The following is an 18,458-nucleotide window of genomic DNA, read 5'->3' on the forward strand; positions in this document are numbered from 1 at the left end:
TGAGCCAAGATCATGCCACTGCACACTGCAGCCTGGGTAACAGAGCAGAGCAAGACTCTGTCTTGAAAAAAAAAAAAAAAAAAAAAAAAAGATGGTCTACAGGTTGAAGAGTATGTAGCTTTGTAATGAGAACACTGTAGTCTGAACTCCAGTCCCAAGGCATGGGCCAAGAATAACAGTACAAATACTTTTTAGTTTTTAGTGTAAATAATCCTTCCTTTGATAATACATTTCTCTTTTTGGATTAAAGGAGTCAAGGAAAACTAAAATCCTAAACAATTACTGCAGTATGTTTTCAGATTCATCTATTTTATAAAAAGAAAATGTTGAGCAAAAAGTTCACAAACATTGGGAAAGAATAAACCCCCTACATTTTCATGTAGTCTAATATCAGTGTTTTTACACGATTCGCAGTTAAGCATTTTCCATCCTTTCAATGGCAAAGTTAACCAAACATAAAAAAGAAGGCTACTATATCTTGAATCACCCAAATATCGTAATCAGTTTTCTCTGATTTTTTTAATTTCAAAATAAACTCTCATGCCTTAATAGAATACTACTCAGGAACAACATCAACAAAAAAGAATGAACTATTGATGCATTCTCAAAGGAATTATGCTGTATCAAAGAAGCCAGTCAAGAATAAAAAGACAAATTTTGATTTCTTACCTGAGGACCTGGATCGCCACTCTCACCTTTGGCCCCAGCTGAACCAGGCCCCCCCTATAGAAAAAAGTGAAGATATTTCACTTAATTTAGTAATTTCATAACTACTTTTATCCTGCCAATTGCACCTGAAATACTTAAACATTATTCAAAATATATTTAATCATATTAGCATTATCTTATTAACACAGTAAAATTCTCCAGCACTTGCACTGAAGTATATCTCTTCTCAATATATTGATTACATTCCAATTTGTGAGCAATAAAGGTCTATATTTTATGTACCACTGCACAGAAGCTAAAGTCATGAAATCACATTGAAATTGTCTTTTGTGTGTGCACTATAAGAACTCATAGGATGATACACAAAACATTATTTATCACTACTCTGTGATGTAGTAGTAGAGTAACCCATTATTACCAAATCAGATATACATTTAATCCATTTATACTATAAGGATTAACATTGACAAAATGTTACTGCTTTTATATTCAGATATTTTTTAGACTCTGAATTGTATAATAATAAAATGGCAAGAACCTGGTGTTATTCATACTATTATAATTGCCCTGAAATAGTGTTAACACATTTTTCCCAGGTTGGTATGTTTTTTCCAATGAGAATAAGTCTGTATAACAAATATATCTTAAATGCATTTACATAATTAAGGTGACCAGACATGGTGGCTCAAGCCTGTAATCCCAGAACTTTGGGAGGCCAAGGCAGGTGAATCACCTGATGTCAGGAGGTCGAGACCAGCCTGGCCAACATAGCGAAACTGTCTTTACTAAAAATACAAAATTTAGGTGGACATGGTGTCAGGCGCCCGTAATCCCAGCTACTCAGGAGGCTGAGGCAGAATCGCTTGAAACGGGGAGGCAGAGCTTGCAAAGAGCCAAGATCACACCACTGCATCCCAGCCTGGGTGACAAGAGTGAAACTCCATCTCAAAATAAATAAATAAAAATAAATAAAAAATAAAAAGGTGCAACAACAACCTGGCACATAAAATAAAATAAACAAACCATAAAATTGCTTTATAAACAAGTTGTGAGTTTTAAAATTAAACACTAGGCAACACGTATCCCCAAAAAACTTCAGAACATTAAAAATAAACATGGTGATTATAGTCACTTCATGTTGAAACACTGTGTGTTCTAAAAGATTCTAATTTATTTAAATCCATACACATTCCATTAAATACCACATTGTATAAAGTATGACAAAGATTAAAATTATGCTAAATCTGAACATGTCAGCAATCTATAGCCTCCTGGTGACTCCAAAGTAAAAGAAGTATTAACATGATGTCTACGAAATACAAAAAGTCAAGTAACATGAATTTTCTAATCTTTAAAATTAAAAGAATAATGACTTTCAAGCTTCTAATAAAGAATTATTGCAAACAAACTTCTGCAAGAGAAAAACTGGGGTTCCACATTAAGTCAGATTATTAATCACTGAATTGAATGCAATTATAGAACAGACTATTTTTAATTAATTGACTGTTTTACATTCTCTCTATATAAGCACTACCTACTCAACAGATTATAATTATTTTGCTCCAACATTTATTCTAAAAAATGTCACACAGTCATTGACAATAAAATAATAGAGAAAAATTTTTTCTATACTTCCTGCATGTTTTATGATACAGTCCTCCATTTGTCTATAAAGGCAACTGGATGTAAACAAGTGGTTAAAATAATTTTTCATAGGAAAAATGCGCAAATGTCAAAATATTGATGTAGAACTTTCTTTTCTAAATCTTAATCTAGTGAATACTTTTTTAGACTATAGAGTTAAAAGATATTTGGAAGACTAACAATTTAACATTTTGATGCAAACATCAAATTTGTATGTTTTGAAACAAAGTATAATAGAGTAAATGGTAAAAAGAAACGATACGATTTTTTTTCTCTCAATACCTACCTTCAATAATTAAGGAAGCTGAAACTTTCATACCAAAGAGATAAGTAGATAAAATTAATCAATTTGGGCTATGACATTGAGAATGTGTATATGGTTGTCAATATTTTCTCTTTGCCAACAGGCTATGGAAAATAGGCTGGCCCTTAATGGTTGTTTAATGAAAACAAGAACCGCTAATGTGCCTCCCTTATTTCTGCTCATTGCTGCCGTTAGCCTCTATGGATCCATTTCCTTGTGTTTTTCAAGGTAAGTAATGAAATTTCTTTGGATAATAGAATTTTAGATATCCTAGGACTGATATTTGGTTTTTTTTTTTGAGATGGAGTCTAGCTCTGTCGCCAAGATTGGAGTGCAGTGACATGATCTCAGCTCACAGCAACCTCCACATCCTGGGTTCAAGCGATTCTCCTGCCTCAGCCTCCCGAGTAGCTGGGATTACAGGCATGCACCACCACACCCGGCTAATTTTCTACTTTTAGTAGAGACGGGGTTTCACCATGTTGGTCAGGCTGGTAGCGAACTCCCAACCTCAGGTGATCCGCCCGCCTTGGCCTCCCAAAGTGCTGGGATTACAGGCGCGAGCCACCGTGCCCGGCCTGATATTTGTAAATTAAATCATATATGGCACTGTTTCTCAAACATGTTTGCCCATAGGAATCAATCTGGTGCACGTATTAAAATTACAGTGCCGGTTCTAATTCTGAATCTACAACATTAGAGTCTCAAGTTCAGAGTCTCAGAAATTTTTATTTTTAATAAAATACCTAGGTTAATTCTTCTGACCCCAAATTTTATAATACACTAACATACTACTTACTTTCCTGTTACGTAAATTTGAGTCATTAACAAATAATTAAAAATTAACTCTATTTCATTTGTTAAGTGATATAGAATTTGCCATATTACTGTATTTTGGAAAGGCAAAGTATGATAAAATACATGATAAATATTTAATAATGTGTTAAATTATATAATTTAAATTCTATGAAACATATCATCAGAATATATGTTCCACCTGAGCTTATATGATTGACTGTATATTCCTGCAAAATAAATGTAAAATTTTGACTAAATTATGGTAAATATAAATATAAGGAAATCTACACAATAAAATCTTGAATAAAATACATGAAGAAAAACTATCACCCTAATATAACCAGTAAAACAGATTAAATAATTAGAAGACTAAGCACTTGATTTAAATTTGAATACAATAGTTTTGCTGTGTCTAGTATGTACAATACAGATTTTAACTTTCAGAATAATACATTCTGTAAAAAGATTTACTTTCATAAAATATTTTGAAAGTCTGTGAGAGCATATGAAAGCACAGTAGAAAAAAATTATACTAAAAAGCAAATATTTAAAATATAAATTATGTATCCATCTATTCTAAAATTAATGAGAATCCTGGTTTGAATCCTGTGAACTGCTACACCACTTAACATTAGTACATTCTAGTGTCTTTGAAGATTTTTTAGACAAAAATATTTGAAATATCTTAGCTTGCTATCATGCTAGTAAGAAAAAAATAATACTTTGTTATTTCCAAGAGTTTCTACAACAGAAAATACTCTCTCTAATGTCTGAAGCATCTTGTGGAATACTGAGACAACCTGCAGTTTAAAAAAGTATCTTGCTTGTCCGAAGATATTGTCATAATTTTCCCTGGCCTCAAATATATTTTTCTTTTTTAACAAACATTTTGTTTAATATAAAATTAAGTCTCAAGGATTTAATGTAAAACATCATTTTGGAAACTGAATGTTAGGCAAATGAATGATACTTATAGTTTAAGAAATTAATAGTTGGATATGACTCAATTACATTTTTATTTTATTTATTCAATTTAAATTGTTTTACTGAGACCTTTTGATCAAAATGTACTGAAAACTGAATTGAGAAGGATTTTTATTTTAATGGAAACAACAGCAAGCATGAAAACATACACTATTGTCACCAACCAGAGATATGCACAATCCCTGGAAGAAGTTGCACAGGGAACTGCTAATTTGAACATTTTAACATATATTATCTTTGTTGGGGTAACCTACCACAGGACCTGGTCTTCCAGTTAGACCCATTGGGCCAGGTGGGCCTCTCAGAGCAATCTAAAAAACAAAATATGTCAAATTCAGTAATATTCTCCTGAAGAGCAAATTAAAGTACAATATGAATATGCACAAGCTACCCTTAAGTAACACGTGATCAACACAGATTTAATAGCTACATGCTAGAAAGTGTCGGGTTACTGAAGAACTGCAAATTTCTAGAATGACAAAAGAGGTAAATATCAGACATTTTGAAAACTTTTTAACATATAAAATCTTGTAACATATATTGCTATGATTTAATCAAAAATAAAAGTTAAACTAGATTTTAGAACAACTAGTATCTGATAATTTACTATTCTGAATTTACTCAAGAATAATGCATAGCCTTTTTCTCTTAAATGTGTAGGCACAATTTGAGAGACTTTAGATAAAATTATTTTAGCAATAATTTAGGAAAAATTATGATAACTAAAGCCAGACACCATCAAACAAAACTGGTCAGGAAGTGTTATGATAATATGTGCCTTTTAACAAATCTCAAATATAATGCTATAGAAGAGTGTTTTATTTTGTATAATCATAGGCATAATAAACTGATTACATGCACTATTGCTACACTGAATATTAGAAATGTGAAATTAGCATACTTAAAAAGTTGGAACACATACAGTACAAAAGATAAAAATTTGATAGATGTTAAATTAGTATTGTGTGCTACTTTTGAATATTAGAGAGCTGAAGAGATGAACACTTAGATTTATCACAAAGATATCAAAAATAATACCACAACAGAAATAAATGCAAAATCATATTAGAAAAGTGCACGAGATGAAAACAGTAGGATCTCCAAAGTCACTACTGACTCACCATGAGATTTTTGACAATATACTTCTTAATCCTTGAGATTAAATATCTGAAAAATTGAATTATAATGCTTGCTACCTATTTTTCAAGTAGGTGAAGAGGGCTAATAAAATGAGGAATTCAATAACCTCATAAAATATTTAAGTTCAAATAATCACCTTAAAATTGTTCAAAATAATATATTTTATAAAATAAGTTGTAGAAATCTTTAGTAAATTATATTAAATAATTTTAGATTTGCATTACGCCAAAATCTAATAAACAAATATTTTAATTTTTCATTATCTTTAAACATGATGAAACCAAATAATGATGTATTTTCAGATTAATAGACTTAGGAAAGACATAAACAAATATTGAGGATGAATTACAATTTTCACTCAGATATTTTAATACATGCATAAATTCATCATCATTATGAATAAAAATTTTATCACAGAAGTGATTTATATTGGTTAGAAAGTAGGTAACCACATCCATACCAATCATAAATCCTTTATTTCCTTATTCCTCAAAAAGAAAACCAATACTATTTGGCCGGGCGCAGTGGCTCAAGCCTGTAATCCCAGCACTTTGGGAGGCCGAGACGGGCAGATCACAAGGTCAGGAGATCGAGACCATCCTGGCTAACACGGTGAAACCCCATCTCTACTAAAAAATACAAAAAACTGGCCGGGCGAGGTGGCGGGCGCCTGTAGTCCCAGCTACTCGGGAGGCTAAGGCAGGAGAATGGCGTGAATCAGGGAGGCAGAGCTTGCAGTGAACTGATATCCGGCCACTGCACTCCAGCCTGGGCAACAGAGCGAGACTCTGTCTCAAAAAGAAAAAAAAAAAGAAAAGAAAAAGAAAACCAATACTATGAATAAAAAAATGTTATACGAATTCCAATTCCTCCCTGGTCTATCCTTTTGACTTTCTTGTGTATACTCTAATTTCAATGAAACTAATTAAAAACCAAAAATGTACTTCTATATTTTATAAGTCTACAAGTAGTGGAAGCTTTAAACTAAAAAAAATCATAAACTGCAATTTTAAAAACATTACAGATTATAAAGATTAGGGTTGGTAAGACATGTGAAGGTTCCTTTCTTATATATGATCTCCGAGAAATTTAATTTTCTGTGTTACTCTTGATATCTTAGATAATCCAGAAAATTAAGAACAAATGTGTTTCAAATTTTATTCTCTTAATTATAACCAATCATTGACTTATGAGTTAGCAGAGTAAAACTGGATGTGATAGATAAGGTGCACTAGGTATAAATATATCAATACTCTTGGGAAAAAAAAAAAAATTAGAAATCTTGTGTGTTATGGTGGAAGACTGCTAGAATTATATAATGGCAATTATATAATTGCCAATTAGGATCAGCTACCTAACTATAATTTTCAATTAATAAACATTACTACTAGAAAAGTAAATATAATTTTAGCAGTTTTCCAAGTAAGTTCAATACACTATTCAGAAGTAAATATTCTATTAATAATGGTAGCATCTTCCATATGTACAAACATATATACTTGACACAGAGTCAGTCATCTTGTGGGAATGCAAGTTCATCCTTTCTTACCCGAGCCTGCTGAAGAATAGCTTGAGCCTGAGCTTCCTGAGCAGAGATGGTTGGTCCTTTGGAACCATCACCACCATAACGGAACTTGGAAGACATAACATTAAGAAATTCAAAATCAGCTTTGTCAAACATGTTGAATTATGTGCTTTGATCATTAGATAAAAAACACTTAAAATGGTGGGATTTTACAAAATTACAAAGTAACTCCATAATGAATCATGAGATCTAGTCTGTTTTGTTTTTACTCTCTCTTATGGAAGTTCTTTACACTACAGGTTACCAGTTGTAGAAGAAGAAACTAGAAACTGTTTCAATTTTAAATGCTATAATTTCTATACCTCTGGAATAAATAATTGTGACTTTTTAAGCACAAATGCTTAAAAAGTTTTATTGATTAATTTGTATAAAATTCCAAATATACCAAGTTCAGTGACGGTTACAGCTCAATCTCTATTTTGTTTGTCAAAATTTTTGGAATATCCATTAATACACAGGAAATTTTCCTTGTGATTTATTTATTTTGTTCACCTATTCTTAAGTACTTAAGTTATAAAACAGATCTTCTGTAATATTCCTCTATAAAATTTGCTCCATTTTAACTCAAAATGCAGTACAAATCAATTTTTCATTCTAAGTAATTATTTCTTGAAACTTTGTTCATGACATTGAAATTGATAAATAAAATACACATTTTTTCCCCAAAATACCAGGGCAGCAAAAACTTTACAAAGGAATCTTACAGTAAAGGAAATAATTTTTGAGCAATGAATAATAACACTACAAATAAATACTACTTATGACTATATAGATAATAGATGGTAAATAGTATATTAATGCTATGTTAAATAACGTATAAAAACATGTTAATAATGTGACTCAGGATAAACCACAATTGGAAATACTATTAAAAACTCTTTTGCTAAGAGTGTAATCAAATAAGGAATTCTTAGTTTTAATTCAGAAATTGATACTTATCAGAATTTTGTTTTGTGAAATTTCCCTGAATTTCCAAATGCTGCTTAATTTCAAGTATTTCTACCTCATACAATGGTTTTTAGTTGATTGCTCTTCAATGTGGTTGAACAATAATCTTTAGAAAAAAGATGACAAAATATCAAGTCATTTGTATAACATAAAAAAGAACATACCGGTAACATCAACATAGTACCAGGAGGACCAGGTAGACCATCAGCCCCTGGTAAGCCAGGACGTCCTGGGGGACCCTAAGAAAATAAATGAAATAACCAAAATAAATAAATATCAAAATAATAATATTTACTAGAACTAGAATAACTTATAACATAGGTCTACTGTATCTAATTTACATTTGCCCTTTCCATCTTATTTAATCCGTTTTTAGTAAGTATACCTAGACAAAATTCTATTCTGTTGCACTAGTTTTAGATGATTTTAATAATATTTGGTTATTAGTATATAATCCAATTAAGACATAAATTTTGCTCAAACTTTGTTTGCAGCCTAAAACTGTGTAAAATGAAGAGTTCACATATATTTTGGGGGAAAGTAATGTGAGAAAACAAGTAGTACAAGCCTGGTTCTTATAGTTAGACAAAAACAGATTTAAGTAAATAATGAAAGTTTTATTTAAAAATTACTAGGTTTAAGGTATATTTTAGTATTCTTTAACAGCTACATAAATAGTATTTATTTAGTAGAATACTTAACTACATACTATTTTTATAGACAATAGATACTATCTTCAAGAGAGATATTTTTTAACATAGATAATGGCTAATTTTAGCATGCTAATGTTAATCATAGATAATCACTAATTTATTTTAAATGTTTACTGATGAAATATACTCAGTGTGTGTATGTGTGTAGGTGTGACAATGCTGTCTAGAAATCTAAGATATGGATGTGAATATAGAAAATATTAAATATGTAATATATACATCTGTTCATAAGTATGTGACAAATAGATACAAGGTATATGTCCATAAGCTTTCAATATAAGGAGACACTTCTACATAGCCCTATCATATTTGGCAGGAAAGCAAGCAAATTCAAAAATTAATAAATAACTGGATACAAAATGCTGTAACTCAAAGCGTTCATCCAATATAAAAAAAAAAGCATCAGCACTTTTCACATGTGAATTTCTTATAAAAACTTAACTCTTAGAAAACTGTTAACATTGATTCTAGATTGGCAAAATTATATTTTATTTAGGATATTATTTCAATAGATTCTCTACAGGCTTCAAGGAACTATTAAAGTAAGTTCAAATAATGGCTTCTATAAAGAAATAATTGTTTCAAATCCTAACAAATCTAGCTTGAATTGTATAATTTCCTATTTACTAAAATATTTCCTACATTTTTAGATCATTTATATGTTTGTATTCATAAGGCACAGTGTAAAGAGATAAATTTATCACCTGATATCGCGTTTAAGGCCAGTAAATTACAGAATCCAAAAACGTCTCATGAAAACATGGTGGGATTTAAAAATATTAACTAAAATGACTATTACAAATAAATATCTCCAAGAAACTGGATATATCATATTAAGTAAGCAGAGCATGTAAGAACTAACCTTGTGAACTTTATTTTAAATAAAATGTTTCATAATCTTTGCATAATATACTTCTTATGTCCTCTGACCTTAAATAGCTGCCACTCAGGCCAGAATTTCTGAAATATAAAAAAATCTTCTTCCATTAAATTTAAATTAAAAAGTTTTACATTCTTTAAAATGTAATGATATGAAAAGTATAAATTATTTGCATCTCTGATCCTCTAAAGAATAAAAGAAAAAAAAAGTACAAAGTCATTGGCTACTCAAGGATGTGGGAAAAAAAGGGAAGGGTATTTTATGAGAAGAGTTTGAACAGACTTAACACAAATGAGATAGCTCAGCATGTAACCCAGCGTTTGATCTTCAAAGTGGAATTTAGATTTATTAACTCATTCTGTCAGCATCCAACTAAATATAAATGGGAATATCTGGAAAAATATGTCTGGAATTCAAATTTGAATACCAGAATCCCTAATGTCATGAGTTCATATCATCAGGGATATTGGCTGAAAATAAAAGTTTAATATTAATTATGCCATAGATAAATGCACATTTTTTATCCTCACTTTAAAATAATTTTTAAAAAGTTAACTAAAATGTTGTGCAGCACTGAATTCATGCTGCCTTTACCCCTCCCACACACAAGAAGAATAACATGTTAAGCTTGTAGAATACATTTTAATTATTTTTGTCTGTATGACATGCATTTGTAATGAGATGTCATGTCCATTCACTTACCCTATCGCCCGGGTCACCAGGGGGTCCAGTGGGGCCTTGTAGACCTGGAGGACCCATAATACCCTATAGAGAAACAAAACGTATCTGAATCAGATTCCTAATCTCATTAAGATTCAGATGAATTCACCCTAGTCCTGTCGAAGAGTTCATTTATATTTTATAAATATACACTAGTCTTCTAAACAGTTGCCCTATTTATCTGCCTGTGAAAAGACAACATATAGAAACCAATTTGTAGCTAGTTCAGCTGCTCTCAGAGTGGAGGCAAACATTCCAAGGAAAAACAGGAAAGAAGAATATGCCAATGTAAAGTCCCTAAGGTCATATTTGGTCCCAGTTCTAACTGAAGAAACGGAACACTCATAAAATTAGAACTCAAAAATTTGATAGCCAAGTTGAACATGTGGAAATCTTTTAGGTTAGAGGCAATTATATGTTTTCTTTTATGGGTAAACATTTAAATGCATCAGTATCATATATTATTTCAGATGACAAGAGTTTAATTCCACAAAAGACAGAGGATTTATTACAGGGTCTTACCAGTGCAATCACCTGAGAATAAACACACTGAGCAACAACAGCCTTATCAGGAAACCACAATGGAATCTGATAATTACTCCACACAGAGGTATAGATAAGGCAGCTACATTCTACCTAGAAGTCGTAATTTCATTTGTTGAGATATAATTATACCTCTGCAATGAAAATAAGGATGACTCTTCTTTACTTTTATATATTTCAGTAGAAAGATGAAAGTGAGTTGAGAAGATGCAGATCATCTAAGCAACAAAATTATTTAAAACAAAATTTAAAGAGTATTACTTGGATAGACAAATCAGAAGGCAGTTTAAAGGCACCAGCTCCTCTGAACAAATGTTTTTCTCTATAGTTCAACATTCTAATTAGTCTAAAATGTTCTCATTCAGTAATTAATAGAAATCTTATATATGATTACTTTAAATACACAAAAATACTCTTAAAACATTTACATACTGCAGGTCCTGCTGGTCCTGGTGGTCCTTCGACAAGCATGCCCTGTAATAAGAAAAGAGAACATCTCCACTAGGGAAATATAACCCCCAACCTCTTAATTACATGAATATAAGAGAACACTATATCATTGCATATTAAATAGTGAATTATCTATTCATACCATTTAAATTAATTACAAACGTTTTTGCACAGGGAAGGAAAGAAATTCAAAATGATAGAAGATATAGCCTGTGTCCTCAGAGAATGTGTGAATTAAGTGGAGTGGAAATGAATATTTAGATGAATAATACTACAAAGGAGAATATACTAAGTGCTTCCAAGAAGAGTACAGACAAAACACTCTACCAAGGTTTTGTTTTTGTTTTTTGTTTGTTTGTAGCCCACAGAATAATACCTGGCACAAAACAGAAACTTAGTAAATATATGCTGTGTAAATGATTGAATGGAAAATAAGCAGTTTAATTCAGGAAAATTACAGAAAATTCCAAGAAAAAGGAAAATGGATAAATATGATATAAGCAAAGGAATAAAGAGCTATTCAGAATAAGAACTCAGTTCTAAAACCTTTATCATTCCACTCCATCTTTGGACTACTGAAAAGCTGTAATGTTATTTAAAAAGGGGGTTAAAAATGTTTATAACAAGGACGGATTCATTCTGAAAGAAATATTTTCAACGTTTTTGTGAGCATGTTGCATGATTTTGGAGTAATGAGTAGATGGCCAACAAGGTCCTTAAAACTGAGTCTTTTTATTCTTTATCATTTCTCTTTCTTTTATTATTATTTTTTGGAATTTTTATATCCTTACAGTTTCTGAAATGATTTTTATGTTGTTCTACCTTCAGTTCTAATACATTAGTTTTTCCGAGTTATTTATTAGCAGGAAACAATGGTAAAACTCCTTCCAAGTAAGAATTTGTTCCTTAGCAATATTATTATTAATATAAATATTTATACAAATTTTTAAAAAGTAATTTGGAATGAATTAGAGATTCTTCTGTAGATGAAAAGGAAGTAAACAAATTTTATAATATCATATGACACAATTTGGATATGTAACAAATAAGTGTGTCATATATTTCAAATAATGTGAAGTCATAGAGATTAGATAAAAATATCATTGACTTGGAAAGCAGGAAAGCTGAAAGTCCTATTATATCTGATTGATCAAACATTTGAAACCTCAAGAAAATTACTTAAGTCCTTTAGATCTCTGGTTCTTTAGCTTTACAATGAGAGAATTAGACAAGATAAATTTCAGCTACTTTCAAATTCTGAAATTCTGCAGCTCTATGTTTTGTTTTATTGAAATTCTCCTGTCTAGACAAGACCTTACTAACTTACTTATTTGTGGTGAATTGCAAACATCTGGACATCAAAATTATCATTGGTAATCTTGGTAATACATGAATATACATAATAATTTAACATAATGGTGGCTCCTAAGCAATTTTACCAACCTTTAAAGTGCATTCACACCCCTACTTACAGGCTCAACCACTGCTGGTTCTCCTTTCTGTCCTTTCTCTCCATATGCACCATGGCCATTTATCTGTTGAATGAAATATTCAAAACAGCCTGAATGTCTGTAAGGTCATTTCTTTTCTTTATTTCTTTTCTTCTTCTTCTTCCTTTTTTTTTTTTTTTTTTTTTTCTTTCTTTCTTTTTTGGAGACGGAGTCTCACTCTGTCGCCCAGGCTGGAGTGCAGTGGCGCGATCTCGGCTCACTTCAAGCCCCGCCTCCCGGGTTCACGCCATTCTCCCGCCTCAGCCTCCCGAGTAGCTGGGACTACAGATGCCCGCCACCACGCCTGGCTAATTTTTTGTATTTTTAGTAGAAACGGGGTTTCACCGTGTTAGCCAGGATGGTCTGGATCTCCTGACCTCGTGATCCGCCCACCTCGGCCTCCCAAAGTGCTGAGATTACAGGCACAAGCCACCGTGCCATTTCAGTTTTTAAAAAGACAATTTAGTAAACACATTTAAAATAACCTATTAAAATATATTTTTAAGTATGAAGACCTATTGAAGTCTTAAGTAGGGCAAAACTTAAAAGATAGGCATAAGAAGCATTAATACTGAACCTTAAGATGAATTGAACAATTGCCTCTTATTAACATGTTTTATAAAGACATCTATAGATGTCAGTGATTATTCCCAGGCATCAAGGAATGACATCAAATTAAATTTGATGAAACAGTCTAAAAATCAGACTTGCTACTCAGAATAAAAACAACTATGTTTTAATCTTATCAATGACAAAATTTCTGATGCAATTCTATTCGAGATTTTACTTTCAAATAATGACTCCAAAAGTGTGGCCAACAATACAATTGCTGAAGATTCCCATGTGAAAGAATCTAAGAAGGTGTCCTAGTGGTAATAGGCATTCATAATTTACATAAAAGCTCAACCTGCATTTTAAACCTGAAAAGACATTAAGATGGACATGGACATAAAAATATCCCATAAATAAGACATACAATGACACGGAGCATAGTATCAACTTACGCTTGTTTCTGTAATATCAGTTTCTGCTGGTACACCTGGACCAAATTCTTCATTAGGGGGCCTTGTTGGTTTATCTTCATATTCTTTATATTCATAAAAATCATATTCGCCTAAATCTCCATCTACCAGAAGATCAGAGTCCCTGTCGTCTATTTCTTTGTTTTCATATAGTGTATCCTCAGAATTTTTCCTCTGGGAATCATAATCCTCTCCCGTTAGATATTCTTCAGTAAATATTTCTTCAACTGGATTTGGCTATTAATTTAAATTGCAAGGAATTGAGGAACATGAAGTTTATTGTTAGTAAAGCAAGGTAAGCATTTAAATTACAGTTTGATGGCATGTGATGGGATGAGATTTTGTTACTACTCAAGCAACTCTAAACACCTGGAAAGTAGTCTTTCAAGTATCATTGAAAGAAATACATTTGTACATTGCTATGTACAAAGAGATATTGCTTTCAAAGCACTTTCTCCAATAAACTACAAATATTCACATGGAATTAACATGTGTATTTGCTTGTTCCATTGGAAAAAACATGTTAGTCAATTTCATATTAACTTCATAGTTTAAGATTTGAACAATAAAAAATTGTAGGGAGTTAAATCTTTGTTAAATTTTTTTTTCTTTCTTTTCTTTTTTTTTTTTTTTTGAGATGGAGTTTTGCTCTTATTGCCTAGCTGGAGTCCAATGGTATAATCTCGGCTTACGGCAACCTCCACCTCCTGCGTTCAAGACACTCTCCTGCCTAAGCCTCCAGAGTAGCTAGGATTACAGGCATGCACCACCATGCCTGGGTAATTTTGTATATTTAGTAGAGACGGGTTTTCTCCATATTGATTAGTCTGGTCTCGAACTCCCGACCTCAGGTGATCCACCCGCCTTGGCCTCCCAAAGTGTTGAGATTACAGGCGTGAGCCACCACACCTGGCAGCTTTGCCTAATTTTTAAATCTTACAGAACATCATCATGAAATAAATTTGCTACAAGGATAAACCATGTAAGTTTGAGTCTCATCCCATAAAAAAAATAACAATATACCAGTATCAGTATAAATAGAGATGTGTCATTACAATGATTATGCAGAGCATTTCTTATGTAAGGAAGTAGCATGACACCAAAGAGTTCTTTAAATCAAATAAAATAAATGATAGCTATCAACATTTAAGACAACAAAATATAAAATATCACTGTACAATTCTCAAGAAGAGTAAGGAATAAATATTAATTCTTAAAAGTGAGAATTATGTCAATAATACTTCCCCAGAGACACAGATAAAAACTGATACATTTTTTCTCTCAATTCCTTACTAGTAGAATAAACCTGAATCTGACTTAACATGTGAATATTTGGTTTTATTATGTCCGTGATGAGGCTCAAATTAAATAATTTATCTTGTTACTTTTTATTTTTTTGAGATGGGGTCTCACTTTGTCACCCAGGCTGCAATCGAGTGGTACAATCATACCGCTCTGCAGCCTGAGACTCCTGGGCTTACATGGTCCTCCTGCCTCAGCCTCCCGTGTAGCTGGGACTACAGGCATGCACCACCATGCTCAGCTAATGAATTGATTGATTTATTTGTAAAGATAGGATCTTGTTGTATTGCTTAGGCTCATCTTGCCAATTTGTAAATTTCATTTTTAAGTAACTGATTTTCTATTGCATAGTAAATCTAGATGATAGAGTAATATTCGATAATAGTATTACACAATCTTGTGAATTAAAATATGTAGATAAATGATTAGTAATTTTTCACTAAAATTAAATGCTCAATAACCATAATTTTTTGGATTCTTAGATAAGGAGTATATGCTGTCTACAGAGACTGCATATATCTAGGGTGAGAATATTGTTATAATCATAGCTCAGCACTAAAATGCTGGATGAATTTGGTTAGGTAAATAAACATCTTGAATCAAAATACTCATTTTTTTTGAAAATTATTAATTTGAGGTTAAAGAAACTTAAAATGCATTCTCATTCTAAATATTTATTATTCTCAATTTTGTGTTTTCATATAAAGGCCTATTGAATCTATTTGCCTCATTGTGAGATATTTTACATAAATTTTCTTATAACTAAATTATATTTCTTATATTCATTTTCTGATAAAATTAAACCAAAATGTATACCAGATATTTAACAAAGTTAAACTGAATTGTATGTTGTATTCTTCATGATCAGAATGCATGTACAATATGAAATTCAGGATGATTAATTTTTACCTACATGTACTTAAATATTTTCATAGAAAATAATGGAAAGATTAAGATATATTAGTTTTATAAGAATTAATATTACATTCTTAACATTTGAAAATGTAATTATTTAAGTCCACTAAGACTACATTTTCTCAAAATGCTCGCTGTCATAAAATCATGATTATTCATCAGATGGAGTAAAATTCTAATTGTATCCTTTGATGATACAATTTTCACTTTAGAGGATTCTTCTTACAGAAGAAACATGTTGTGAATACCCTTAGTCACAACATGTTGAAAAGCTTGCTCAATTCCAGGAGCAATTAAGAAAATAATAGCAGCCAATTCAGTTTGATCAATTTAGCATCTGCATGAAGCAAAGAGTCATGCAAAACCTGAATTGACATTGATTTCAGATGAACTGCTTTTAGTAATAGTGAACCATTGCTATTGTTTCTCTTACTTTAGTAAAAGAATTAAAACATCAGATGTTTGAGAAATTATAGATTCTTCCAGAGTGAAGTATATCAAAATAAATTACACATTTAAAAAGTGGGACTGTGATTTAATATTGTCTATGTGTATTACCTCATTTGTCCCAGAAACACGCCTAGGAGCTTCTGTCTGGTAACTTTCCATTGTTCCATAGTTGTATTCTTGAAAATCATCAACGATATTTGCCTAATGGTAAATTCAGAAGAGAATTAGTAAACATGTAAGGTAATCCCAAATGTATGGAAATCATGATTTAATTGGGTTATAGTATTAGCCGAGTGAGTATTTATCTAGTTGGGTTAAGACTATGACTCATGATCAGAGATCTTCCAGCTTATCTAGGATAGATCTTGATTGCTTTTTCTTTGCTACCTTGACCCCTAGTTTGGCTTTTGCTGATGCTTGATAACTTTTCTTCTTCTTGGATGAAAATTTTTCAGATTTGGGGGGTGTAAACTTTTTGGACTTTTCCTTTGAGTTAGTAGCCACTGTCCTCGTCTTCTTTTTGAAATTGGATTTCTTTTTCTGTAAAATGTGGTGAAAGATGGAATGGAAAACATAAATAAACAAGGAGGAAAATATAGAGCATAGATGAAAGGAAGGCTGAGCAAAAGTGAAACGGACATCATTCTTCAAAACGGCTACTGTCAAATAAAAATCACAGTTATTGGTTCAGAGAAATAAGATGAATGAAAGGTTTATGGTAAGTTTGAGGAACAGTCAACATAAGGAACCACAGGATGACGAACAGCAGGACACCACATACACAGGCACTGCTTTGTTTTTACCTCCGTCTGTGCTATTGTCTCCTCAGTTACAGTGGGTCCCTCTGTTACACTTTCAGCCTCTTTATACTCTGCTTCCCCATACTCATAGTCATATTCGATTATATCCTCTGGTTCATACTACATTGCAAAGGAAAAAATATCAGGCAATTGTGTTAGTGGCAAAATACTATTCACAAAGTGAGAACCATCTTAACTTTTACATAGTGTAAATGTTAAGAGACAAGAAATTAATGTTATTGATGAGTTATTTTGGCATTACATAAAAGTATTATACTGTCTTATACAGAGTATAATAACATAGGAGTGACAAAGCACATTTCCTATGAGCAGAATGGTGATTAGTATCACAAGAAAACAAAAAAATGTGGAATAATAATTCAAGTTCTTAATTATGGAATGTTAATTGAAACAGTAATTATGTACTTGAACATAGATGTCAAATATTAATTTTGATTTGAAAAATTGCTATGCAATGTTTCTCTATAAGAGCGCTACAGTAATTTCAATGGGAATTTTTCATTAAGCTACATATCTAAAAATAAAAATGTTGAGAGTAGTCTCCCTAAGTATGAAAGGATTTTCATATCTATTGAGAGATGGGAAAGAGGGGAGGAGGGAAAGGGAATACAAAGAATATCAAATAAGTATATACTCTATTTGAAATACTGTAAACAATGGGAAAATAAAATCTAAAATGTATTAAGAAATTCCTAATTTCCTTTAGACTTTCTTAAAATCAAACAGAGTACAAAATCCTTGTGAGACCTTAAGGATTCAAAATTAGATATGCTTATAATTAATGCATAATTTTAATATTTAAAATTGCTGCCTTTTTTTCTATCGAAAAAAGGCATAACACTTAGATATCTTAAAAAACATAATAAATTCACATTGGAAATAGTATTTTATATTAATTTCTTCCGTATTAAAATATTTTAATTAAGGGGAGATACGTTTCCTAATAGAGAGAGTTAAAAGACAATCATACATATTAAATAATGAGCAAAATAATGTGCTCAAATCCAAAGCTCAATATCTTTATAAAAATTTTAATTTTCAATCAAGAATATAGATATTATTAAACATAAGTAAAATTTA

General features: G+C 31.3%; 1 protein-coding gene across 4 annotated transcripts in view; it reads right to left on the reverse strand.

Annotated features, from left to right (window-relative positions):
- COL11A1 (collagen type XI alpha 1 chain) overlaps positions 1-18,458 on the reverse strand; it is a 218,049-nt gene that overhangs the window by 124,031 nt on the left and 75,560 nt on the right. The window contains exons 6-15 of one of the 4 annotated variants that reach the window (XM_025398280.1): positions 16,945-17,097; positions 16,666-16,758; positions 13,873-14,127; positions 12,851-12,913; positions 11,361-11,402; positions 10,368-10,430; positions 8,237-8,311; positions 7,089-7,172; positions 4,654-4,710; positions 670-723 (exon numbers count right to left, since the gene is read on the reverse strand). In XM_025398280.1, the coding sequence (XP_025254065.1) occupies positions 670-723; positions 4,654-4,710; positions 7,089-7,172; positions 8,237-8,311; positions 10,368-10,430; positions 11,361-11,402; positions 12,851-12,913; positions 13,873-14,127; positions 16,666-16,758; positions 16,945-17,097 (939 nt within the window). Of the gene's footprint in view, positions 1-669; positions 724-4,653; positions 4,711-7,088; positions 7,173-8,236; positions 8,312-10,367; positions 10,431-11,360; positions 11,403-12,850; positions 12,914-13,872; positions 14,128-16,665; positions 16,759-16,944; positions 17,098-17,360; positions 17,478-18,458 lie in introns of all 4 variants that reach the window. The other 3 variants (XM_025398289.1, XM_025398299.1, XM_025398308.1) reach the window with 3 other exon arrangements.

The sequence above is a fragment of the Theropithecus gelada genome, chromosome 1 (genome assembly GCF_003255815.1).
Source record: "Theropithecus gelada isolate Dixy chromosome 1, Tgel_1.0, whole genome shotgun sequence".
Taxonomy (NCBI): domain Eukaryota; kingdom Metazoa; phylum Chordata; class Mammalia; order Primates; family Cercopithecidae; genus Theropithecus; species Theropithecus gelada.